Source organism: Micropterus salmoides, unplaced genomic scaffold (genome assembly GCF_014851395.1).
Source record: "Micropterus salmoides isolate LMB-PRFRI ecotype aquatic unplaced genomic scaffold, ASM1485139v1 Ms_hic_scaffold_7, whole genome shotgun sequence".
Lineage (NCBI taxonomy): Eukaryota > Metazoa > Chordata > Actinopteri > Centrarchiformes > Centrarchidae > Micropterus > Micropterus salmoides.
The window spans coordinates 25,207,454-25,232,158 of record NW_024044459.1 but is presented as its reverse complement, the minus strand read 5'-3'; the positions used below and the strand labels follow the sequence as shown (position 1 = coordinate 25,232,158).

The 24,705-nt window shown below is 42.3% G+C and overlaps 1 protein-coding gene across 2 annotated transcripts; it reads right to left on the bottom strand.

The window, feature by feature from the left end:
* Positions 1-1,597: 1,597 nt before the first annotated feature.
* ssh1a (slingshot protein phosphatase 1a) lies at positions 1,598-24,172 on the bottom strand. Of its 2 annotated transcripts, XM_038703714.1 has the most exons (15): positions 23,819-24,172; positions 21,162-21,199; positions 13,102-13,202; positions 10,349-10,413; positions 9,464-9,585; positions 9,021-9,089; positions 8,784-8,849; positions 8,317-8,511; positions 8,079-8,172; positions 6,396-6,524; positions 6,139-6,185; positions 5,878-6,024; positions 5,181-5,381; positions 4,343-5,045; positions 1,598-4,212 (listed from the first exon to the last, which is right to left on the bottom strand). In XM_038703714.1, the coding sequence occupies exons 1-15, from the start codon at positions 23,897-23,899 to the stop codon at positions 3,106-3,108; spliced, it is 3,165 nt and encodes a 1,054-aa protein (XP_038559642.1). In that variant the 5' UTR covers positions 23,900-24,172; the 3' UTR covers positions 1,598-3,105. The 2 variants fall into 2 exon arrangements, with proteins under 2 accessions (XP_038559642.1, XP_038559643.1); XM_038703715.1 differs by lacking the exons at positions 21,162-21,199; positions 23,819-24,172 and adding an exon at positions 16,695-17,074.
* Between the last annotated feature and the right edge of the window lie 533 nt (positions 24,173-24,705).

Here is a 24,705-nt window from a genome sequence, read left to right as displayed (position 1 = left end):
TGTGAATGCATATAATATTGATACCTTATCATATGTTGCGGCTGACACTTACCAGTTGGACGTCGTAGCAGAGTAGAACGCTCTCCCTTAGGACCGACAGAGTGCTCTTTGTTGGTTGTTTGGTGATGGTCAGTCCTCCCTCAAATACACAAGCAATGGGAGCCTTATATTACATCCATGTGATGTCACAGCATATTTGACTAACACAATCAGGGGGAAACTTGTAGCTTTACTTTTTGCTGCCTTAAGAAACCTTGGAGAAGTTTAATATCTCACTCTCCATCTCTTTGTTTGCTTGTATGGATTCAGATTAACGGAGTGTGTTTTGATCCAGAATTGAGATTTTAGATACATAATTGGTAACCTTTTCACCCAGTATCCAACTGGAAGACAGACAGATCCTGACACTAAGTGCGAGTATAAGGAATGTCCTAATTTGCTCTGTTTCCCTTACCCAACACTGTATGTTTGCATACCGGTGTCAAGGGCTGCCCTGATACTACTTCATTCCAGGAACCTAGTTAAGATAAGTAGGAGATGGTGCTTAAGTCTGGGATAAATTGTGAGGAAATGAAGCCAGGAGTGTGGGAAATCATCTGAAAAATAGCTCAGACCTTTTTCTTTTGTTTTGTTTGGTCTCTATAGTAACGTCCAAAACAGGATACCTCCTCAGATAATAAAACAAAAGTGGAGGTACAGCAGCCAAGAATTCACCGGCAGAAGAAGGGGAAGAGGGGTCGGCCCACACCCAGAGACTGTAGACCGAAGGCTGCAGTGATGACAGACAGGCAGCTAGCGGCCCTCATGTTACTGTGTTTGAAAAGGGTTCCAGGTCACTCTCAATCTCGTCTAGACAAAAGCCAATCTGTCTCTAATTTAAGATTGTCATTAATTCAAGACTCCACAGGCGTCTTGGCACACTAACGGTGAGTTTTACAAAGCTTCTTGTTCAGTCCCTCCATCATTTAAATGTTTACAAGTTCACTGTAGTTAGATTTCCATTTCAAATTTCTTGAAATACCAGTCCCCAGGTTTCATGTACATCCACGAAAGAAAAACAGAAGTTTTATGCTAGTGTCAAATCACACACATAACAACACTAAACAACATCTTTGTCACCTCAATGCCCCATCACATGCTGTACTCTACACAGGGCCTACCATTCATTAATGCAGACACGCACAGTCGTATAGGAGGAACACGAGCGTGTAACTTAAGTATTTCACTGATGTCATCCAAACAGTGACGGGAAGCCAAATGTTATATAACCTGGCTGTTAGAAAACAGCTCTCCTGCCAAAGCATACAGATGGGGGCACAATGATGTAATGTAAGGACACACAGACACCACCATCACTGTGGAGTCACTGCACAGATATTTAGTTAAGCTCCATTCAGGAAGGTCTTAAAAACAGCATCCATAACATTCAGTACAGTATATAATCCCACTTTTGTTTTTATGATAAATATTACAATAGCAGGGTATCCCAACTCTACTTGCCTGTAACTCAATTAGCAAATTATTTCAAAAAATCACTTCTATTAGTTTTGAATGAGTTGTTTTCACAAGAAAGAAAAAAAAAAAACACGATCCATGGTATATGTAAAAGAAATGTTTATTTCCATAATGAGCACATACAGTACATTATTGTGACCAACATAAAAAGTGCAATATGCATTCAAACTACAGCAATGTACAGTACAAAAGTTACTGCATACTTAAATATAAAAAGAAAATGGTTACAAAACTGTGAAATAACCTACCGTGATTGTTGTCACGTCAGTATGACAAAAGCTTTGAAACTCACTGATGATATGAGGAGAAAAGCTTAACAGCTACAAGCCGGGGGACTCCACTGAGTCTCTTTCGTTTCTCCCAAAAAGGTGCAAAAAGATGTGACAGCATTTAAACACGTACATGATTGACATTATGGTTCACATATTTTGTACAGCTTCAGTGGTGTTTCCAATTTGTCGAGACAGCCAAAGAACTTTGGTCTTTCACATTTCAAAGAGCACAAATGAGTTTTAAAATGTTGGCAAACCTCAAGGATGAGCTCATGTAAGGTAAAGAAAGTTTGGATGTTAAATGTTTGTTTTGTCTTCACTTTATATATTATATGGTTTGACTGCCATAAATCCTCAGTCACACTAGGTGTTTGTATTATGATTTCAAGCCATGCAGCGTGACTCGTCACTCTGCTCTGTAGGGAATGATGAGGTCTGTAACATTACTCTAATGTTATTTTGGGAGCTAGCTTGCTGTGTACCAGTACTCACTCAATAAAAAAAAGCAGTGCAAAGGAACAACAAACTCAGAAATGTTTTTGTTCCGTTTGTTGAAACAGTGAGCAAGCCTCTGGCAAAACAAAGTCACAACCTTCTCCCTTCTCTTTTATCCCATTCACTCACTCACAGACTCACATCTAGTGACGCATTAATGCATTTACACACACACCTCTGCATTATGAGTTCAGAACTGATTTCCTCAGTTTAATTCGACATCAGCAAATTAACTGAATTAAACTCTTGCCTGGTGAGAAAGAGCTCCATGAATGCAACATGAGGTAACCATTAATTGTACAACCCTCTAGCATCTAAAACATAAACTGTGCGGTAAACAACTCTACATTTATTAACACTTTACTTTCTGTAAAGCTCCACTGAGGGACCTGGATTTATTACTGTGGGCTACCACTTTGTACCGGACAGGTAAAAATAATCTAGGTGCCAATGGATACCATAATTTGGTACATATCAGGTACTTACAGCTGTGGAGTTAAAGGTTATAGAGCGTCTTGTACCATCTCATCCTGTAGTCTAACACACAGATCTGTGCCTCTGGTCTCATGGGTAAGGCACTTGTTTGTCTATGGATCAAACCAAGTTAGAGGTGAACTGATGGCTTTACACATTTGTCAGATACAGCAATACGACTATCATCACTGTGAACAGCAGTTTGAGAAACAGTGTGGCAAAGGAGACACTCCTTATAACAACAGTTGGCATTGTTTTTTTAGTTTTCATTTGATTTGTTTGACTCAACTTTCCAGCCCCACAGGGTGACAAATGAGGGGCTGGTGGAGTGTAACCTCCACTTGATGTGTCAGCTCCTAGGCTCCCCTAGTGGCGCTCTCTCTGGAGTGTGCAGGTCCTTGCAGGGCCGGGGCAGAGCAGACGTGGTCGGGGAGTCCCACTCCAGGCCAGGGTCTGGGTCTGGGGACAGCGAGAGGAGCAGTAGTGTTCCTGCGTCTGAGGAGCAGGCCGAACATAGGTCCTCCGAGGAGAAGTTGAGGCTACCCAACTTGGCCAGCGAGTTGGACCGCTTCAGCCTCGAGGGCACAGTTAGGCCTGCCAGACGCATGCGGGTCTCGATCTCCTGAGCCCTCTGGCGCACAAGGCCAGGTTTCCCCCTCACGCTGCGCAGACTGTCAGTGCTGGAGCTGCGTGTCAGGGTGGAGCCATGAGGCGAGGAGGTGGGTGTGAGTAACCCAGACCCCACCACCCCCAACAAGGCTTCATTGGTCAGTGGCACCACCAATGGCTCTAACCATACTTGGCATGGTGTAGAAGATTTAGGAAAGTCCCCGGTGATGCCGGAGAACTCAGCTTCCTCCTCAGGGTTAAAGGGGCTCTTTTTGGATTCTTGGCATGCATGCACAGGCTTCAGGGAGTGCAAGCTCTCCTGGGATAAACCTGAAAGTTTCTCTAGTCTCTCTGCACGCCGGCGGACCAGCCCAGACCTCTGCAGCTGCAAAAGGGTCTCCTGTTGTTGGCCAATGTAGCAAGCCACAGCAGGCGTCTCTTCCTCCAAATCCATTTTCATCAGCTCGGGAAGAGACTCTGAGGAAGCTGCAGATTTACTTTTCTGACTCTCAGTCTTCACTTCCAATAAATCACTATCGTCCTTCAGGTCCGGTAAGTGCAGAGAGTCTCCTGGCTGCTCATCTCTGTCGAGTGGAGCTGTGGGTGGGGAGGCAGCACAGTTGGCACAGTCACACAGAGGGCCACAGGGGCGCAACAGTACCACTGAAGGCGTGAGGCCTTCAGAAGAGGTATGGGATAGTGAGAATGAAGCATTTGGGACTTCAGGAGAACTGGGGTTAAGGCAAAGCTTAGAAACCAGGGATGAAGAGTCTCCTTTCTGCTTGGACTTTGAATCCCACCGAGACAGTGTAAAAGCATCAACTGGAGAGACGGAAGAAGCTTTTTCCTACATAAACAGGACAGAAAAAAAAATGTTGGAGGGAATGTGATCATTTTTCCCAAATTGGATTTATGAAATGAATAACAGCATTTTCATTCTAAAATGTAGGTTAATCATATGACTCTTCATAACTTACATCGAGGTTACGTGGAGTGCTCAAATGGTTGTTATTGTTGGAGTTTTCATTTAGGGTTGCCAGGTCCATCCCATTACCCTCTGTATCCCCTTCTACTTCCACATCTTGTGTTTCCTCTCCTCCGCCTCCTTCTCTACCCCCTCCATCATCTGGTTGCATGAGTACCTCCATCTCCGCCTCTTCCTTTTGCACCTCTTCCTCATCCTCCTCCTCCACTGTGCTGAACTCCAGCCTCAGACGCAGCTCCTCCAGGGGCTCAGGTCCCCGCGAGCACGTCTGGGCAGCAGTTCCCTCTGCTGAAGGCCCAAAGTGTGGGAGTGGCAGGCCTTCACGCCCATCGAAGGCCTCATCATCCAGCAGAGCGTCCCGCTCCACATCCTCAATTTCTATAAAGACTTTTTCCATGCCGAGAAGGGGAGGGCCACGAACCGGCGTTGATGGCTCGCTGTCCAGCGCTGAGTCAGACAGCCGGCGGAAATAGTAGTTGTTGTAGGCGGGGTCAATCTCCAGTGAAACAGTCCTGCACGGAGAGGGACATGCAGCCCCCTTATCAGACAGTGCCTCCTCACAGCAGGGGGACATCCCCGGCTCCGGAGTCAGGTGGCCTCCCTCCTCCCCTCTGCAACATTGGGCTAACCCCTGCTGACCCTCTGCCATCTCACAGTCTGCGTCTGGATGCCACAGCTTGTTGTGACGCTGTTTACTGGAGACAAACAAATACAGAAGTCAAAAGAGAGGAAAGACAACACTGTACACACACACACACACACACACACACACACACACACACACACACACACACACACACACACACACACACACACAAAAGGGGCTGTACCTAGCATCCAAGATGCCCTCGTACTCGGCCAGCTGTCTCATGAAACCTGGGTTGGGTCGTGTGATGCTCCTCTTTTGCTTGACAAAGTTGTAAGCCTTCTCTAGCGACCAGCCGAACTCCTTCATGGCGTAAGCAATGACGGTGGAGGCAGACCGACTGACACCCATCTTGCAGTGAACTAGACACTTTGAGTGGTTCTTTCTATGGGGAAGGATTTAAAACGCAATCATCAAAACATACATACATATAAATAGCTTTTTCTAGAAATTCCAACTGCATCTCATGGTCTTTCTCAGTGGGTGGTGCTTTACATTGGGATGAGGGGGCATGTGGTTGAGCCCTAGAAGAAACTGGTAAGCGGACCTTTTAGACTTTCTAATTAAAACTACTACTCAAGAAAAACTGTTAAAATATGTTACGAGTCCACAAGACATTATTTTTAGATATATTATTCTTTTTTTTATGACATCAAGTCAATCAAATAAAGTTACAACATATTGCAAATAAAACACATTAAATTAAAGACATAGTGAAATGCGGGCCACTTTATCAAATAATCATCATTCTCTTTACGATTAAGTGCAGAAAATTAACCTGATCCCCCAAATACTAAAAGTAAATAGTAATAAGTAAATGTGTGTGTTTTTAATAGTGATGACGGGACGTCAACATGTTGTCTGTTCCACTCAGAACTCACTTTGCTTTAACAATGAAGTTGTATGTGTCATTCCAGTGAGCCAGCAGGTCAGTGGCGTCTTCATCATAGACGCGTATGTTATGATAACTGAATGTGCCTGGAAAGAAGTTGTCTATCTCCCTGGTAACGTTGAGGATATAGCCCACTCTGGGGAGGAAAGATGATGTTAACTCATCAACAACATTCTTTCTTGCTCAAATCATAATGAAAATGTTTTTTGTGTGTGGCTATCTCTTAGCTCCATAATATAAAATAAATCACCCGCTCTCTTGCAGCTCCTCCAAATTAGATGCATTCCATTCGGATCCCTACAAATAAATGAGGGAAAATACTGTTTAGACTCAGTATGTGTTCACATCGTTGTAAGCTTGTTCTTTCTCCAAAAACATTAATTTCAAAACAGTCTTCCTTTGGGATGGAAAGGAAATGGAGTGTTTTTATCTCACAGGTAGTCACGGAAATCAACAGGATGTAACAGAGGTTTTGGTGAATGTAAGAGGCGTTATCAGTTGTCCCACCAGGTAGACGTGGTCAAAGATGAGAGTGGCTTTGTCCATCTGGCCCAGGATCAGCAGCATCTCATTGTCAATGAACTCTTTGTACTCCTTCAGGTTACAGTTCATGTGTTGTTCCAACACTGTACGGATCTGACAAAAACAAATTAGACAGTATATGTTAATTTGAGTGCTAAGGGTGTTTTATCTTGTTGTAAAGTCCTCTGTCACAATAACTGGGATAGGTTTACTTTAAATTATTTCCCCTAAAAACTGCACAAATGTTATGCAACTGTGAAAAGACAACATTTTGGGTGGGTAATATTTAAAATAATATAAATCAGATACCTGTAATTAGAAACTATTATAAAATCTTATCCACGAAAAATCTGCAGATGAACTTAAAGGGGTATTTTGCAATTCTTATCCAATACACTTTTTGTTAAATTTGGCGAATATTTCCTCATGGGGTAGGTAGCAGCAGGTGGCGATGGCGCGCTCGAAGCAGTGGGAGAGAGAATGTAAACAATGTAAACATGCTGGACTCATTACGGGACTTTAGCTATGAAGATGACTGAGAAACAGCCACAGAGGGAAAGGTTTGAGGAATTGTGAGACAAACTATATGACCAGGCGAGGGGAAGACCTGCGTTAACATCTGTGAGGGGTTTCAATTCTGGATAAATCTACGAGATTTGAAAGGAATGAAAACCGATGCCGAGGTTGCTCTGTTTCAGCTGGACAGGTGAGTCGGCTAACGTTAGCTTTGCTGTTCCACATAGACGACAGGTTCAGTATCACGGTCTTGTCTGTCTGTTGTCATGTTTGTGATGAACCCAGGTGGCTAGCTTTGTAAGCTTAGCTCAGTGTGTGTGTGGTAGAGGAGAAATAGATGGAGCACTCGTGTGTGTGAATGGAGCCCCAGTGAATAGAGAGAAACGGGTCAGCACCTTGTTCAGTAGTAAATGTACAGTAGAAGTTACAGAGGCCAGTGAATAAAGACTGCAGCTTCTCAGGACTAAAGAGGAGCTCCAGTGTGTTGCTGCCAACTGTTGAATTAAGAGTGAAGGAGGTTAGCCCCAAAATTAGCACTGACTTCGCTCCTGTGCTCCCTAACTCTTATCAGTCACTGTATTTTTGTACAAACTATTTCAAATAGCTCGCTAGGTTTTTACTCTGTTGTGTTTTGGATGCTGTGTTTGGGAGCTTACACATATTGTTTGTTTGATGATGTTTGTTCACTAACTGTAACTATTGAAGTTTGTCTCGATAATCCTACCGATAAATAATAATAATAAACTAGATTCGGTGTCTTAGATTTAGGTTTTGAAAAGTATTTTGCTTCAGTACATATTTAAATATTGTCAGGCTTGTTGTCACACCTTCTACAGTGCTGCTAAAACATGCCCTCTTATTGAGGCTAACGTGTTCTCGGACAGCAGACGCTGTGGATTCTGCTATATTTCAGCAGAGTAGGACTGGTTACCATGGCAATGCGCATTCATGAGTTTGTTTATCAACAAACTCTCTGCAGAATCGCATAGTCTCCCTTTAACTTTAAAATACAACTCAAGGTCAATAAGTAAGAGAACTGAGTTCTGTCTCCATCTTTAGGGAAGTAAATGTAAACGCAGCTACTGAACACAAAACCACAAGAAAGAAATGCAAAGCAGTGGATTATTTCAGCGTGTGTGTGCTATATTTTACCTGTTTGCAGGTGACGTTCTCGAGGTCCTGGCACGTCATGATGCTTCTCAGTTTGGCTTTAATAAGGCACTCGGTCCTCTCTCTCTCTGAAGGCCTACCAAAGATTAAGTCTCATTAAAATCTCAGCACTAGCAGTTGCTCCTGAAATGTCAAGCTATTTACAACAACAGGTATAGCAGTGATTAATTTCAGCCTTTACATAAGGAACCCGATCTAAGACCATTTTGTGTTTACTGACTTGTCGACAAACATGGTGGGGGAGTCTGGCCGCGTGGTCTCCAGATCCTTCATGGCGTTCCACTCGTTGATGCAGCTCTGGTCCGAAGCAATGCAGCTCTCATAGTAGCCCATCCAGGTGAGAGCCATGCCTCCAGGGAAGTAGTTGTACCTGCGTGACACCTCACATACTTTGTGCAGCACTTGCAGGGCTGACCTAGATTATGGTTGTTTGGAAAGTCATAGTTGTAGACAAATAAAGAAAGTCTGATTCGAGATAGTTTAGTAAAAATACTCATAATGGTACTGCAGTGCTAATAATCTCTGCACATGCGCCTTCATGTCAGCAGGTGGCAGAATGAATCAGCGCTGCCTCACTGCTGTAGAGTGGCACATGCGTTTCTAAGAGATTTTTAGTGTTGTGTCACGAAGCAAAAAGCCAAAATTTTGAGACAGCCACTGTGGCTCCAGAGGTTGTCTATTACTCACCACATAGCCTGCACTGACACGGGTTTGAAGACATGAGTCCGACCTGCCGTGTTCACAGTAAAGCCTCTGAGGAGCAAAAAAAACAGATGGTCATTCCCCGAGCACCCCGTAGATATATGTGTATCATGTGTCAGGTGTAGATACATTGTTGGGTAAAAAGCAGGGAAATATCACTGGATTAAATGCTGCAGCTATGTTCTCAGTACAGCAGGCGTCACACTGACAGAGAGCACTCACCCGTCTCCATCCAGATGGATCTTTGTGTCACTCCACAGAGGTAGCACCATTCCGATCGAACAGCTTTTGCTGGCAGAGGAGAATGAAAATGAAATACCAGGCAAATAGAAGAAAATCTACTTTCCTTTGAAAATGTGCATGAGCAAAGTCAATAACTTGAATTAAATTTTCACATTAAAAACCTCTGTTTCTGCAATTGCTACAATTTGCTTTGCTTTGCATCTGTATATATGACATTTGCTTTTGTGAGTAGCATAAAGGGAACTACAAACTTCAAATAAATTTACCTCAATCTCAATTTACAATCTAAACACATTTCAGATAAACAAGAAACAAGAAATAGTGTCTACTAGTAACAAAGTAAATGAAAACTCTGACAGATGGCTGTCTGCCTGGCACACGATGATCATAAAAGTCCTCACACAAAGAGGGCTTACTCTCACCAGTCTTTGCTGGTAAAGTCAATTCCCAGTAGGATGTTCTCCTCTGTGTCTTGTCGCCCACTGGTGTACACCACCACCATGTACCGCACACGATCTGACCACGCGCTCTCCAGCCGCACCGCCTGGATTAGATAAAGACAATTTACCTCAAATTTAAAGCCAGAACTTTTGATTAAGAGTAAGAATTGTTGTTCTTATAGTGGTGCCTGATGGCTGCCATGCACAATGTATTTAATTACAATGGCATTTAAGGAATAGCTTGTCTAAAGTTGAATTGCTTTTGGCATGAAAATGCTGTATGTTAAGTATTTTAAATACAAGATTGACGATATCAGTCAATCAGTATCACCCTTAAAACTTGTGGGTTGACCCATACTTGATTCAAATAAATGTAGTGTGGCAGGTTTGTGCTTCATGGTTCGTGCCCCGTTTACATAAGCACAAAATTGTGATTGTGCACAAGCTAAAATGGTCAGTGCGCTGACATTCCTGCTAAAATCTGTGTCCAACAAAGTGTCGCAGCTGAATGTGTGGAGAAAACTGGAATAAAAATTTGATGTAATAGGGTAACCGAGTCCTAAGGATGTGAGAACATGGAGCTGGTAAACATAAAATGAAATAACTCAGCTTGACACTAACGCGTAGACACACACACACACACACACCATGGAAACATTTGGTAATGCTCTCCTGAGTGTGTACAAAACCTGCTCTCATGAGCTAGTAATTACAGTGAACAAATAAGCATCTTAAGCACACAATAAAATGCCTTCTGGAGGGTTCACTCCATGCCAGGTCGTTAGTCACTGACCTGTGTATGTGTGTGTGTGTGTGTGTGTGTGTGTGTTTTTGTTTGGATGTATGCATTTAGTTGTTGTCTCTCACCAGTTTGATTCTGTCCTCCGAGCGAAGAATGTTTATCATCACCTGCAAGTGTTGAGGTAGGTCACCTGTTGAAGATAATAAAGAAAAATTGATCCATGACGAGCAATGGCTGTTTGTTGCCTGACAGTAATTATAAATCTGTCTCGTCATACATACTGACACATTTTGCCTTGAAAGAGAAGACCCAAAGAGAGCAGGACGAAGCCTGTTTCACTTTGACAACACTGATTGCGGGAATAATGCATGCCGGGAATATATTGTGCTTATATAATTAGTCCAAAGGCGGTAGGTGAAGTTACTCAGCTTTCTAGTGTTTACAACTAAAGCTTTCCTCCTGGAGACAATAAGAGCAACTTTTTCATCAGCTGACGTGCGCTCACTTAAGACTAATTCATTGACAATACATTTTCTGTCCTAACATGAGCACATTTATCAGCCACAAAACTAAGTCAAGAGCTTGTCATTATTCATTTAACACCCCTCAGTGCTCCCTCAGGTAAGACATGTCAGCTGCATAATAAAACAGGGAGCGTGGATGGACCAACAGCAATGCAAAGTAGCAGCTGACAGAGAGCCAACTATGCTGAAATTTGTCACAACAGGTAGACAAATCATGTCATCCTGAGTGGTTTTAATTACAGCTACTGGCATGAAGCAGAAAGCACCCAGCTCTCTGCCTGATCACAAACACTTTGTGTCTAAGGATTTACAGCTGCACATCTCCTCAGTAAAATCACACTGAAACTGACATAATGTTAGCTTCATTCACATGGACAACAATCTAAAATTGAATACAGTTTAAACTTTATTAAGAAGGAAACACTGCTGCCTGTGACGGAGTTTGTTGCTCCAAAATATGCACATTAATATGGCAACTTCCTTCAAAATGTAAAAATGTATGGCCTGTTGATTGTTGACCTGGTTAATGCTTAACCTTATGTTCACAGTAGATGAACGTGACAATAAGACAATGACCTTTGGCAAAAGATATCTTTTATTGGGGCACGTGCATGTAGAAAGTGTCAAACGGGAACAAAAAAAAAGGGGAGAAATTGTCTTTTAAGATTAAATAAAAAAGACATTCAATGATTCTGTATCAGAGTGGTGAAGGTGTTGCCACTCACAAAGCAACTGCTGCGGCACCGTCAAAAAGGACGACATGAACAGAGATGAAATCTACACGAATCATTCCCTGCTTACTGAGGCCCCTTGAAAAAAATACTTCATGTGTGTTTTTGACGGATTTGACGGATCCAAGTGGATCAAACTGTTTAAAGTGTCAAGTGAGTTCATGGCTCTGTGGCAGCCAAATTGGCATCTGAAGATAACATAAATATCTCTACTGACAATTATGTATCATGTGTCCATGTTGATGCGAGAGGTTCAAACCAGTTCAACTGACAGTCGCCAACGACTGACACCACTGACTTTCAGCTTAACGATAATCTACAGTTTAGTCTGTATTAGCGGGCATTCACATGCACAAAGGTAGCCTCCTTGTTTATAACATAGAATGCCATAACTGTTTTAAATGCTTTTAATCTCTGTAGTATCATGTTTAATTCTGATCAGACCAAAAGATATTTGATTTCTGTGAGCGGCGGTGTTCCTGTTCAAGTCACTAATGGTAGCATACCAGTTCATAGAGCAGGAAAGCCTATTTCAAGCACTTTGCACAAGTCACCTCACTATAACTAAGGCCACAGTTACTGGGAAATGATACAGCTATTTTCCCATACAAATGTTTTTTGAGAACAAAGCAGGCCCAGCAAATATGTGGGTTACCTGACAAAGTGGCTGGTAGAGTGGACAAAGCTGCCAACCACAGCCAGGACTTGCCAAATGGCTTGGCAGTATTTTGGTTGTTGGCTGGTGCTGATCTCCCATCATGCCAGTGGACAGTCAGGCCAGCCTTATGGCTTTGAAGCAATAACTGTGGCTTTCAATAGTGACATTTTTAAAAAAGCTTTTGATTAAAGACACTGGTCTGTTCACTGTCCATTCCAACCTGTCATGTGACCTCAGACTTCAATCAATAAACTGAACTAAACTCGTACATGTTAATTTTCTACATGTCACCAGGTTAAAGGTCGGCATATTTAGGAAAGCAAATGTTTAATCATCCTGGCCATTACAGTAGAACCATGAACTAGGAATATCATAGTATAAACATTGCAAGTAATTTGGCTACTGTTACTTTCTCTACAATAAACACAAAACTGTAAGGCCAACTAGCTGTTATCAATGTGGTCCTGTTTCTGTGCAATTCATTCATCAAAAAAATGGTTCCACACAACTCAATTTGCTTTAAAAATTACACCTGAATGTTATGTTAAGTCATGGAGGGTATATATGCTGACAATAGTCATTTACATTTACCTTATATTACTCAGTAAAGTTAGCACAGTTAGAAAAACAGAGGACACACAAGGTAAAACAAACAATAAGGGCCTCCTTTAATCGTTAACAGAAGTTTTGCTACCGTGCGCTGGATTTAAGCACTAATCTGCCTAAGCTATAGGTCTGGAACATGCTTATCAACGAGACAGCCTCCATCCTCCTAACCTCACCTACAAACATCTGCTGCAGTGTTAGGGAGGGCAGCACATTAACTCATCGCACAAACGCACGGCACTGCCTGACCTGGACGAGAAGTCTGACGCAAGGGTTGATGAGATCAAGACTACAGTTTGAGTAACTGAGGTGGATAACACGATGTGCTTTTGTTGGGTGTCGTGCCTTGTGGTTCTCACCTGCATGTTTGTGGGGAGGATGTGCTTTCTGGCCCTGCTGGCTGCTTCCCTGCTGCAGGAAGAGAGCAGCGCCCTTCACCATGAAGAAGCTCTCACTCAGGCTGCAAAACAAAATGGGACAAGAGGATTGAAACATAGCTGAGAAGTGGGGTGCAAGACAAACGAAACATACAGTTTTAAAAAGGACAGTTGAGTAGACAGCCAACGAGATGAGCATAAATTACAGTTGCATGCCGCCACTGATTTGCCTCAACATCTGAGTGGAAAAGCCCAGCTGCCACGTTACAGAGGCAGACCTCAGGTTCGCAGCAGCCATGAATCAAGCTCTGACCGTGAACGCTTATCTGTCTTTTTTCAGCTGCATGGACTGCTCTCACATTTGACTTGTCAGGTCTCTGCTGGCTAATGCAACACAAACCTCAATAACTGACTTACAACTGCAGTTGTTCAAGATGCTTTTACAATGACCGAAAAGCAGCAATTACCAGTTCCTGCTGGAAAATCCTGCTTTTTTTAAAGGTTAGGCTTTGAGACTGTCAACAGATGACAGTCTCATTGATAACTCAATCATTCCATTTCACTGAAAAACAATGAGAGCACATTCATAAATCTACCTGGTAGCAGGGTGGAACACATGCACCATGTTATGTGGGTGCAGTCAAACAGGGACGGCAATAGGAAAGTACAGAACTGATGAGTGATAGGAATAAAATGAAACAGGTACAAACTTGTCACTAAATGTAGCTACATCAATGTATTAGTATTACTAGCTAATGCCAACTTAAAAGAGCAACACTGGTATCAGTCTAGTCTAATATTCTTTTTACTGATGATACCTGTACAGTGTTTCCCCTACATGCATTCATGGCCGCAGCTACTAAAATTTCCCACGATCATTAAACTATGCCCTACAAATGTTTTCCCTCGCACACTGTGCGAGCACGGCAACGCTCAATGCATGGCTACCTCGTTCTATGCAGAATATCTACCTGACAGATGCTGTTATAAGAGCAGCGTAACTCCTGTAAGGAATCGGGAGGTGCGTAGCCAGTGTTTCATTGTCTGAGTGGCAGAAAGTGACGGTGACCGTGGTTACAGTGTGTCAGGCTTCTCATGACCAAGAAAACTTTGTCTGTTGTTTTCTCACCTGCTGTGAAAAGTGAAGCCTGTTAGCGCCAGGAAACATCTCCCCTCCCCTTCAGACTGCGCAGCTAAGCAGGGAAGCTTCTACAGTAGCCTAGGATGCGTCTTTTGGCTAACTAAACATTTGCTCAATTTATAGAAAGTAACTGTATTTTATTACTACCTACCTGTCCAATGTTGAGAACATCAGTTACAAACTGAGAGTAAACTGCCGTAGCCTACAGCGCTGTCCTGTACAGACTCATTCAATTATTTTTCAGTTTTCAGGTGAGACTGAAAAACTGGTTGTTAGGAAAAGAAAGGACGGTGGTGACTGTAGAGGACCTGAGGTTAGTAATGCAAATTAGTGATGCAAATGAGTCCTTTTAAGCTGATGAGGAGATGTTTCTCTTTGTATTTTAATGTGCAAATAAAATGCACCTCAGTAGGGGGATTTCTCATGTTGCCTATTTTTCTCTACGTATTAATGTCTACTGATAAATGTCAAAAACTTTAAAATGAAGACACAAAAGGCAAACATGAACAATCGTATCTATAATGATTCTGAGGTCATATTAACAGGGTTATAGGGGGTGATGCCCAAAACATGCTGTGCCATAAATGTAAAATCACTGTGGAGAGCATCATAACCAACCAAATTACTTTCCCCAAATCTAAAGGTTGTAGTTCCTCTAGTAGACTGATCTTTGGGTGTTGGTTATTTATTATCTGCGGTAGCTTTTCCAACTATTTGTTCAGAGATATGCTGAAAGTAATGGCCCAATATGATGTGAAATTACATATTTGTCATTGGAAAACATAACATTTTCTTGGGGATAGGACACCCAAACGCCCCGACCATGACCATCATGACCAACACCAAAACATTCATCTAAAGCTCACATTAAACTATGGGAAAACACTGAATTTTAAGCTATACTAATGTGCATCACATGCTCATGGACACAAGAGCAATGTTGCTGAGACATGTTGTGTTGGGGTTTTATATTCAGAAAATAAATTTGCTGCACCTCCGCTGCTACTACTCCATACTAGGGGATACACTGCTGTAGATTAACATGTCAGAAAAAAGCCAAACCAATTTTGTCTCTGCAATTTGTACTACTGCAGTACTAAAAAGTAGTATCGCCCTATATACTATTAGCAAGTGGGAAAATGCTGATAATGGCTATCAGCTTAAAAAACATAACCTATAGTGGTGCATATCCTCGAAAAATGATATGGATACATCCCCTACATCTCTAAAAACACACAACCCATTGACCAAATTTCTTTTGGTTTAATTAAACAGGTATTAATAAAAGTTAATAAAACTAAATCACATCAGCCAATACAACTTTCTGTATCACATTTTTGTATCCATCTCTGAGGTTGCTCCCTCTCTCAAATCAGACTTTCAAAACCCACATACAGAAGAGAAGGCCAGGGCCAAACAGATGATTTTGTGGGAACAATGGACTTCGTTTCGTGCACCTCACAATAAATTCCCTCCGCCCCCAGAACCACAGAAAAAAAAATTCCACGGTGACAAAGCACCGGGGTGGACACTTCTCAACAAGAGCTTTTGTCTCACTTTGGAGGATTTTTGTTTGTCAGTGTGTTCTCTGTTTAAGATTTATGAGGTTGTCAGGAGGGTCTACTGTCAGGGAATGATGGATAACACGAGGCAAAAGGTGGCAAGAGCCGGCAGGACATGCGCTACAGCCTCATTACTGCTCAGGACTGTGTACGAATCCCTGCTGCTCGTTTTTCCTACTTCAACTAGTAACCTGGCTTTAAGTCCACAGGGCTTAGCCCGTGATACCTGTTAACTTTCCAGAAAAAATAAAGACATTTAAAGGTGAACTTTGGAGGATGAATGAAACTTATGTGTAACCCAAGAGCTGTCCCACTGCTTTACAGGCTGTACTCAGACATCCTAATTAAACAGCCTCAGCACTACTGTCTCTTGCCCTGCAGCACCCTGCTATCAGCTTCTCCACAAACACTAGGGCTAAAAATACATCTGGTATCAAAGCAAACAGAGACTATGACAGAAAGGCTTGCCAGGTAGCCTCAATGATTCCACATGATTACAACCTACAGTACCTGCTGTATACCTCCTTTCCAGGCAGAGCAGTCATATAACTATCACTAATGCAGTGATTTGTGCACTTGTGAATCTCAGCAACCACTACATGAAAACTTTTGACTGAGGTCCATTATCTCATATCAGCTGGACAGTGATTGATTCAGTGTGCTGGCCTGAAATGACGCCACAGTGTCTGCTGCAAAATGACTCAGTCAACATTCAAATTCTTACACCAAACAAATAAGTAAAAAGTCACAACAATATAACAGCAAATCATTTCTAATATATTTCAAACCTTAGCCCAGTGTTCGACCTCAGCTATCATCAGTGAAAGACCATGTCCCTACTAGTTCAAACCCCATTTTAGAATGTAACTCACATGCGATTTATCTCACTCTGGGTCAACACAGCGTTCTCCACAAAATACGGTAGCATCTTCATCACGGCCTCCTGAATGGGTTCCACAACCAGATGCATCCTGTAGACCGGAACAACACCCAGGCCTCTCCACTACGAGCTACCTCCTCTTCATCAGCCTCCGGAAACAGTCAAAAAGAAGAGTGACGGAGTCAGGTCTTTGCCCACGGCTTTTGAGTGACAGACTAATTGACAGTCTGTGCTCATCTGTACTGCTCAGTGAAGACGTGCTGCTGTATTCAGATGCCACTCCCTCTTGTTTCCTCCTCCTCCTCCTCCCTCATCTGGGCGTCTCTGTGTGTGAGTGCGAGTGAGACTCCGGCCTGGAGGGACGTGCTGCAGGCTCACAAACCTGTGTCCTCCATCCCTCAGTGTATTTCGTCTGTGTCTCACACTATTTCAGTATGCTTACAGTAGGTTACACGTTCGCGTTTGTAAGAAAGAGTCAATTTCACTCTTTCGTTCATGATAAGCACTTTCATAAAGAGACACAAAGTCTGCTTTTTGTTTGCTTTTCAACAAACACATGAGCAAAAGGTCAGAAGGTTACACAGGACAATGAATCCAGTAGAATTCACAAGATGGATTACCCCTTCCTTTAGCAGCAGCTCTTTGTGATTTTCCTAACCAATCACGTCTGACTCGGTACAAAGTGCACAACAGTATAACCAATGCAAAACATGTCCACTTCCAGGATCTTGTGTTGCTGTCCAACAAGAAACCACCTCTCCAAAAGCCACCAAGAGCGCTGATTTCTCTCTCTGTCTTCCGGGGAACAGCACTTTCTCAATTGGAGGAAGACAAAAAAAAGCAGCAATTTTGGCCAGAACTTCCTAGTGGGATGTCTCCATGTGGATGCCACCTTAAGGGTCAACAGAATCCAAGGTAGTGCCTCCAGGGAGATTAACACATGGGCCAAGCATTGGTGGAAAGGGCACTGAGAACTGGCAAGCTCCCAAAACTCTCAAATCTCATTATACCCAGGCTTATAAGGGAGGGATTATCTTGTCTCTCTCCTTCAAGTGGCCGGCACTGGCTGTCACTCACGCAGTTGTATCGCAAACAAACCACAATGTATTTCATTATTAGAGAGTATAACGATAGCTTAAGGAGGGAATCCTTTCTGTCTAATGCATCTGCAACAAAGGTGAATATTCTTTTTAGATGCAGCGAAGGAAAGAAAAATACAGAATTGAAATTAAATCTAATCATGCAATGGCAGTCCAAAAGAACTGTTGGAATAGAGTCTGGAGATTACTCTCTGCTGAACTCTCACTAAACATTCAAACCCCCACACATGCACGATGAAGGGGCACGACTCTGGTTTATCTGGGAGGATTTGCTGACAGACATTAACAGCAGCTCAGCGACACAGATACAAAGACAGCCCTCCCGTTCTCCTGAACCACAAGGCAATGTCTGCAACATCTGGTCGCTAGCAGATTCTGAACTCTAAAAGCTGACGTAGGTTCAGTCATGTTCCAGGTGGAAAGTTGGACAGCTCAGTGTGTCAGGTGCACGTGGAAGTCCAGGGCAAACCTGACTAGATAAAGGGACTTCCTCTGCATATGAGGTCAAGATTTAGAAGCAGCAGGCAGGAATGATGGCATGTCACAGAGTTAAGGTATAGTTTGTTGCTGCAGCAGTATGTCAGGCAGATGGACCTGATCGGCGCCAAACAAGACCAGATGTCCTCTAAGCTACTGCTCTGAATCACCAGGTGTACCGGTATGTGAGAGAGGTGCACTGGATTACACAGAGGTGTTTTGCACACACCAGCACAATCATAAGAAAATAAGAATAAAAGCCTCCTCTTGGGGCTGCCAGTTGCATAACGCTGACATTTTCCTCACTTATACCACTGAAAGGGGGTAAAGAGAGAGAAGGAGGGGCAGGACAGGGAGGAACAAACCTGCTATGGTGTTAGTGAAGACATAGAGGGCCTGAGCGGGAAACAATGACATCATACTGAGAAAAGATTAACCTACAGTCCAAACCTAGAGATGCTGCTTCTTCTGCAGTTTGTCTGCCTATGTTTCTCCTACCCACACATATTCTATATTTAACCCCTTGAGGGAGTATTTTGACCTCTTATGGCATTTAAATCACAGCCAGTCTGGACAAGTGTGCTATTTGAGTGAGAAAGCACTGTCGTGAGTTTAAATTAACACCACATTAGAAGTAGTAGTAGTATATTTTCCTGTGGGGCAAATAATGCGCCGATCCTGCGCCCTACCCTCCACGTTGAATTCCTCCTTCACACACACACACACACACTTTTGTCCCAGTGGTGCGTCTTGCCCAACTCTGCTGTGTACAAGGTGGTAAGATGAAATCATTCCTTGATTCAGTGCCACAGACACCTGCACAATGTTTACACTGGCCTCCACCAACCTCTTGGGCTTTTCTTCGTTATCAAGGTCAGTCAGGAACAGCGAGCGAAAAAATGCTCCCACTTGGCAGTCGTACAGCTGTCCATCAACAGATGTAGCTATCTATCTAGTGTGTAGATCATTACACCCTGATCTGAAGAGAAATACGTCAATATGCCAATAATATAAAACATGAAGTTGCTTGCAATTTCGTTGTGAAACGTGGCTTAACAGCCCCCTGTATGTAAGCAATGTAAGCACTCTTGAGGCAAGACAGGACTCGCATCATGCATAGATCATTCCTACAAACATGCATTGCTTAAGGACATTGCATAGGGTGTTGCATAACTGAGAAGAAACTGAACTCTCAGGATAACACATTCTCGTTCAAACATTGCTCTAGTCACAGATTACTCAAAGTGAAGTTTTCAGCAATAAAGATGTGGAAAAACAAATTAATAACAAGACTGCACATTCACATTAGAACAGAGGGTTCTGTCAATATGAATGACACATAAAGACCTGCTTTGTCATCATTTGTCATTGTCTTGTCTTGACAAGTCAATATTATAAGTGGGACCAAAAGACATGTGGGCTATTACAAAAGCTGTTGTATTGATCTGATCTGAACAGAAATTAAATCTCTCCAGTGAACCACTTCACTGCAGCTGGGTAACAATTAAAATGCTTGCTACTGAATTTATGCAGCACAGTTCAGCTCAATTTTAGGAATGCATGTTCCCAGAGTTTCAGTAGGTCTAAACATTATGTGTGGTTACTGGAAGATAACTTCTAGTCTGCAGAAAACATTAAGCTTAACTTTTCAATATCTACCATCCTATTAAGTTCAAACTGCCCAAAACGTACATTTATATTGCTGTTTATATATGTAGATAATAAACATACAGTCAGATTGACAGTTCTTTCTATTTAAACATGTTTAAACTGCCCCAGGGATTCTGCTACAGCATTTGACAGTAAACTGACTTCATTAAGTTTTAACCCAACTCTGTCACAATTTGTAAAGCACTAATCTCGTATCCAAAAAATAACAAAACCATACAAGGGCTGTGACTATTTCCATAATCAAACATACAAAACACAACAACAATTGGAAAAAGAGGTTTCTTTAAATAATTTACTTTAAATGTATTCTTAGTCGTGTCACAATATCAGGAACAAAAAACAACAACAAAAAACCCCCAACCATTCAGCTTTGATTGTAACATCTAGGGCTGTCGTGCACTAACTGCAGAGTCACGGCAGGCCATGCTACATACTTTAGCACAGCTGGCAGAGGACTGCATATATGTTGAAAAAATATTTTATCATAATTGTTTTGAATGCTCTACCTCAGATTTGTTAAGTGATCCACTGTTTGGCATCAAGTGTTTGTCACGTTCTGACAATAAAGAATAGTTTAAAATCACAACTAACCATTTAGTTTCTTCAGCTTTCACTCAGAAGCAAAAATCAGCTTTTAAACTTGACATTTATCGTGATAATTATTGATATTGACTGATATTCATTTTTTTATTGTGACAATTTTGGCCACATTGCCCAGCCCTAGCTTTAAAGAGCAAATACTTGTTTAGTTTTACTCAGTAAATGTCTAAAACAAACCAAGATTAACATCAGCTTTCTGTCAGTACAGTATAGTTGATGCAATCAGTGGAAAAGCAACACAACAAAACCAGCCAAGTGACTCAACTGATTATGCACAGCTCAAGAAGTTCATCAATCTAAGTGCTGATAAACCTGCAGAGACACCTGTCAACACATTACTTGACAGACTACTAGAGAATAACATGGTTTTACAGTTGGTTATTAGGAACTGATGACTCTGCCAACAAGACAGACAGATGGGTGTTTCATGACACTGACGCTTAGTTGTCCGCATTTGTTGATGCCAGCTAGTCTGCCGCCACTCCAGATTTCACAAATGACTCAAAGACAGATGCAGCCAATCAGTCAACAACACCTGTGAGTAAAATTTGACCTGCATTGCTGTGTACCATGCAACAGAAAGGCTGAACTAAACTTAAGAGTACACTTACCTCTGATTAATTCGCCGTTCATCTTCACTCCCAAAATCCTGCAATACAGAGACAGGAAAAGATTAATACTACATCAAACCCATCTAGGCATTATTAACAAACATTAAAAGTCTGCCACTTAAACAGAAGCTCACCAGGTAACCCACAACGAAGATGCTAAATATACGGTGTGTTCATATTCAAAAGATCATGTTGATATAAAACCTCCTGTGTTCATCTATTCCCCACCTTTAGAAAAGTGAACTGCTCTACGGGAAAATGGGCTTGCTAATGTTTCACCACAGAGGGGTAGTAGGCACAGAAGAGTATAATCTAACAGTACACTTCAGTCAGAGTCAATCTTGTCTTTTCGTGTGAGGCTGCTGTCAAATACGACGCTTAAAGCAAATACCTGGGCAGCCACCGCAAATGCAGGTGTGTGTTATATGCCTTTCATAGCATCCACACCACCTGGAGGCGCTTGCAAGACGCAGGGGGAGCAGATATGACTTGAAAGTTCATCAACGTAAGAAGCAAGCACACTAAAACTAGTGTGCCTGCACAGATGAAAGCACAGTCCGCAACAAATTACACGACAAGCAATTACATGGCAAGGGTATAATGGGGGGTGATGAAAAATACTGTGTAAACATTTTGACAAGTTCAGCTGACCAGCCAGCACACACTGCAGCAATCAGAGTCAACAGCATTGCTTCAGTTTGGCCACAGATCTGCCTGAGGAAAACACATTGCATTAAATATAATTTAAGGCAAACAGCCAGCCTGTCGACGGAGAACGCAGGAGTTAAGGGGTTTGCTTCGTCTGGTGGTTTAGCACCAAAATACAGCAGATACAGATTTCAATCTTGCTTGATTTTGACAGACACCCTGATCCATGTCTGGTTAATCATGGTTAGGATTTTCTAAAACTCACCAAGTCCTCTTTGAACAATTTTGAAAAAATCTACATGTGTGATTAATTATAAGGTGGTGTTTTTTTTCTGCATGATAAATTAAAAAGGGTAAATAATACTTAAAACCACAATTATTATGTGTTACAATGTATGAGTGACTTTGAACAAAAGCGGACTAAGTCATTCAGAAACAAAACCCCAGAGCTGTGACTTAAATAATACATACATGTTCGCACATAAAGCAAAAGCTTGGGAAACAAATTAAAGGCAAGTAAATTGATGCTAGCTCTGCCTGTTGAAAGAAGTGACAGAAAAGTTTAAGGGCTCTGTAACATGTTTTTCCTCTGACAGAGAAATTATATAGCCACCACTGCACAGATGCAGCAAGTCAAGAATGAGAAATGCTACTGCGTACAGAAAAATTGAGAGTACCATTAAGAAAATCATTCAGCAAGGGGAGCTTGCAACACTGCACATCTAACTTTCCATTATTGTATATTAGGTGAAATAATCTCACACATCTCATGCCAGCGCCTATTAAATCTGTTTACCTCTGCTCTCCCTTCCCCCCTTTCCCTACAGTAGTACTCCACCACCCCACCCACCCCTCATGAGTAGATGACATCATAGCTGCAGCAGCTTCCTGCCTGATTTAACTGTCACACCTCATCACACTGCTGGACAAGTGCAGGGACGAAACCCAGTCAAATTAACAGCACAGATTCCCTTAAGAGGAGCAAAGTGTTGGATGATGTTGCTGTAGATGGCAAGTCTGTTTACTCTGATGTGGTCATCCAGAGCAGAATAAAGTGATCTTTCTTGTTTATAGCTGGTAGTTAGCGCCCTCCTCTGGCAGTAAAGACGAGGAAAATGTACTTAAAAAGAGCAAGGGAAGTTATCTTTGAATGGTTTTAGTTCTGCAGCAAAGGTAATTACGTTTTTGTTGCTGTGAGTTCACAGAAAACAAGGAAGCTCAAACAGTGAAGCTCTACTGCAATTGAGAAGAATAAGCAAACCTTAAAGTTCAGTCATTTGTCCCCATATGGCTGTTTGCCAGTCTGGAAATCTTTATTTTACTTACACAGGTACCTACAAGACAGCACAATGGAAATTGACATAGAAATATGCTGTGTAGTTTACTGACTGTCTCTAATTAGTTGTCTGCTAAAGAGAATAACGTTATAGTTCAATCAAGCCACCTGACAAAAACATAAAAATCTCAGATTTCATATTAATAAATAAATGAGAATTTAGCAGTGCTTTGATTGCAGCAGCGTCTTGAGTGCCGTATTATTGTTGTGCAGATGGTATGTCTCAAACATTTCCCTAATGTTAAATAAAAATAGGTTATTTTCAGTGTCAGCCAGCCACATTATAAACTGCTATCGTTAGCTGTGACAGCTTAAATCACTCATCAGGCACTTGTCAGCTGGCTATCTCCTATCAACGCCACATTTAACAGGTGTGGGAATTTTAATTACAATCAACTATAATTGCATTTAAAAATGACAAATCTATCAGCCGCCTTGGCATGTGTGCTGGCCGGCACCGGCAATTTCTGGTTATCAGTCACGAAGACGTCTGCTAGCTACCGTTAGCTACCGTTAAAGACCTAGCTAGCATAACACGTTAACTAACGGTGCTAATTTAGCTTCAATCAGCGGGGCCTTCCTCCGGCAACATCTCCCACATCCTCAGCCTTTTCCACCAACACCCGCACAACAACGGAGCACCGTTTTCTGTTCACCCTGGAATCAAACTGACCTCCCCCGCGGTCGTGGTTGCTGTGCTGGCGGTGGATGCGGCGCTCGGGGTCGGGGACCGCTGCAAAGTAACCAACGCCATGGCTGGAAGCTGAAGATGCACCGGCCGGCCGCTGGGCCTGGTGAGCTGCTAGCTGCTGGGCTAACCACACATACAACTGATGGATGGACGGATGGATCTGGAGAGGGAGAGGAGCCTTACTACCCTGCATGCAGGGCTGTCTGTGCAGGAAGTGCTGCCTTCAAGGCCCGTCCATCCTGATGGAACTTTCCTTCTGTACTTATATAGTAATAAAATAATAACTACTCAACAACAACAATAATATTGGAATTTGTATTCCACCTTTAAACAAGGCAATTCAGAGTGCTTTATAGAGGACTTAAAAGGCATTTAAGACAAGATATACAGGAAACACACATACTTAGGCTAGGATTTAACAAAATAAAATGAGAGAAGAATTATAGGAAAATACAAATGCTGCTGCTGTGGAATGCAATATATGAATATGTAATAATAATAATAATTAATAATAACACATTTCAGAATAAACCTAAAGTTTAGCTGCTGCTTGGTGCGTGTCCCAGGAAATCTGTGTTTTGACTTTAAGGTATGGTAAGGTACTTTATTGTCACATAATGAAATTCATTCTTTGCATTTAACCAATCCCATTCCAAGTATTGGGAGCAGTGGGCAGCCAGTGTACAGGGCCTGTGGACCAACTCCAGATCTAATAGCCAGTGCTGCTGTCAATGGCACTCACTGGAAAACATATCTTTGGGTGTTTGCCTGGGTCACAGTATGTGATAGCAGCAGTCAAACGTGTAGTCTTGTAGTATTGGAGGCAGTGATAGTCCTATCATAACAGGGAGTCTTATGAATGTTAGCTG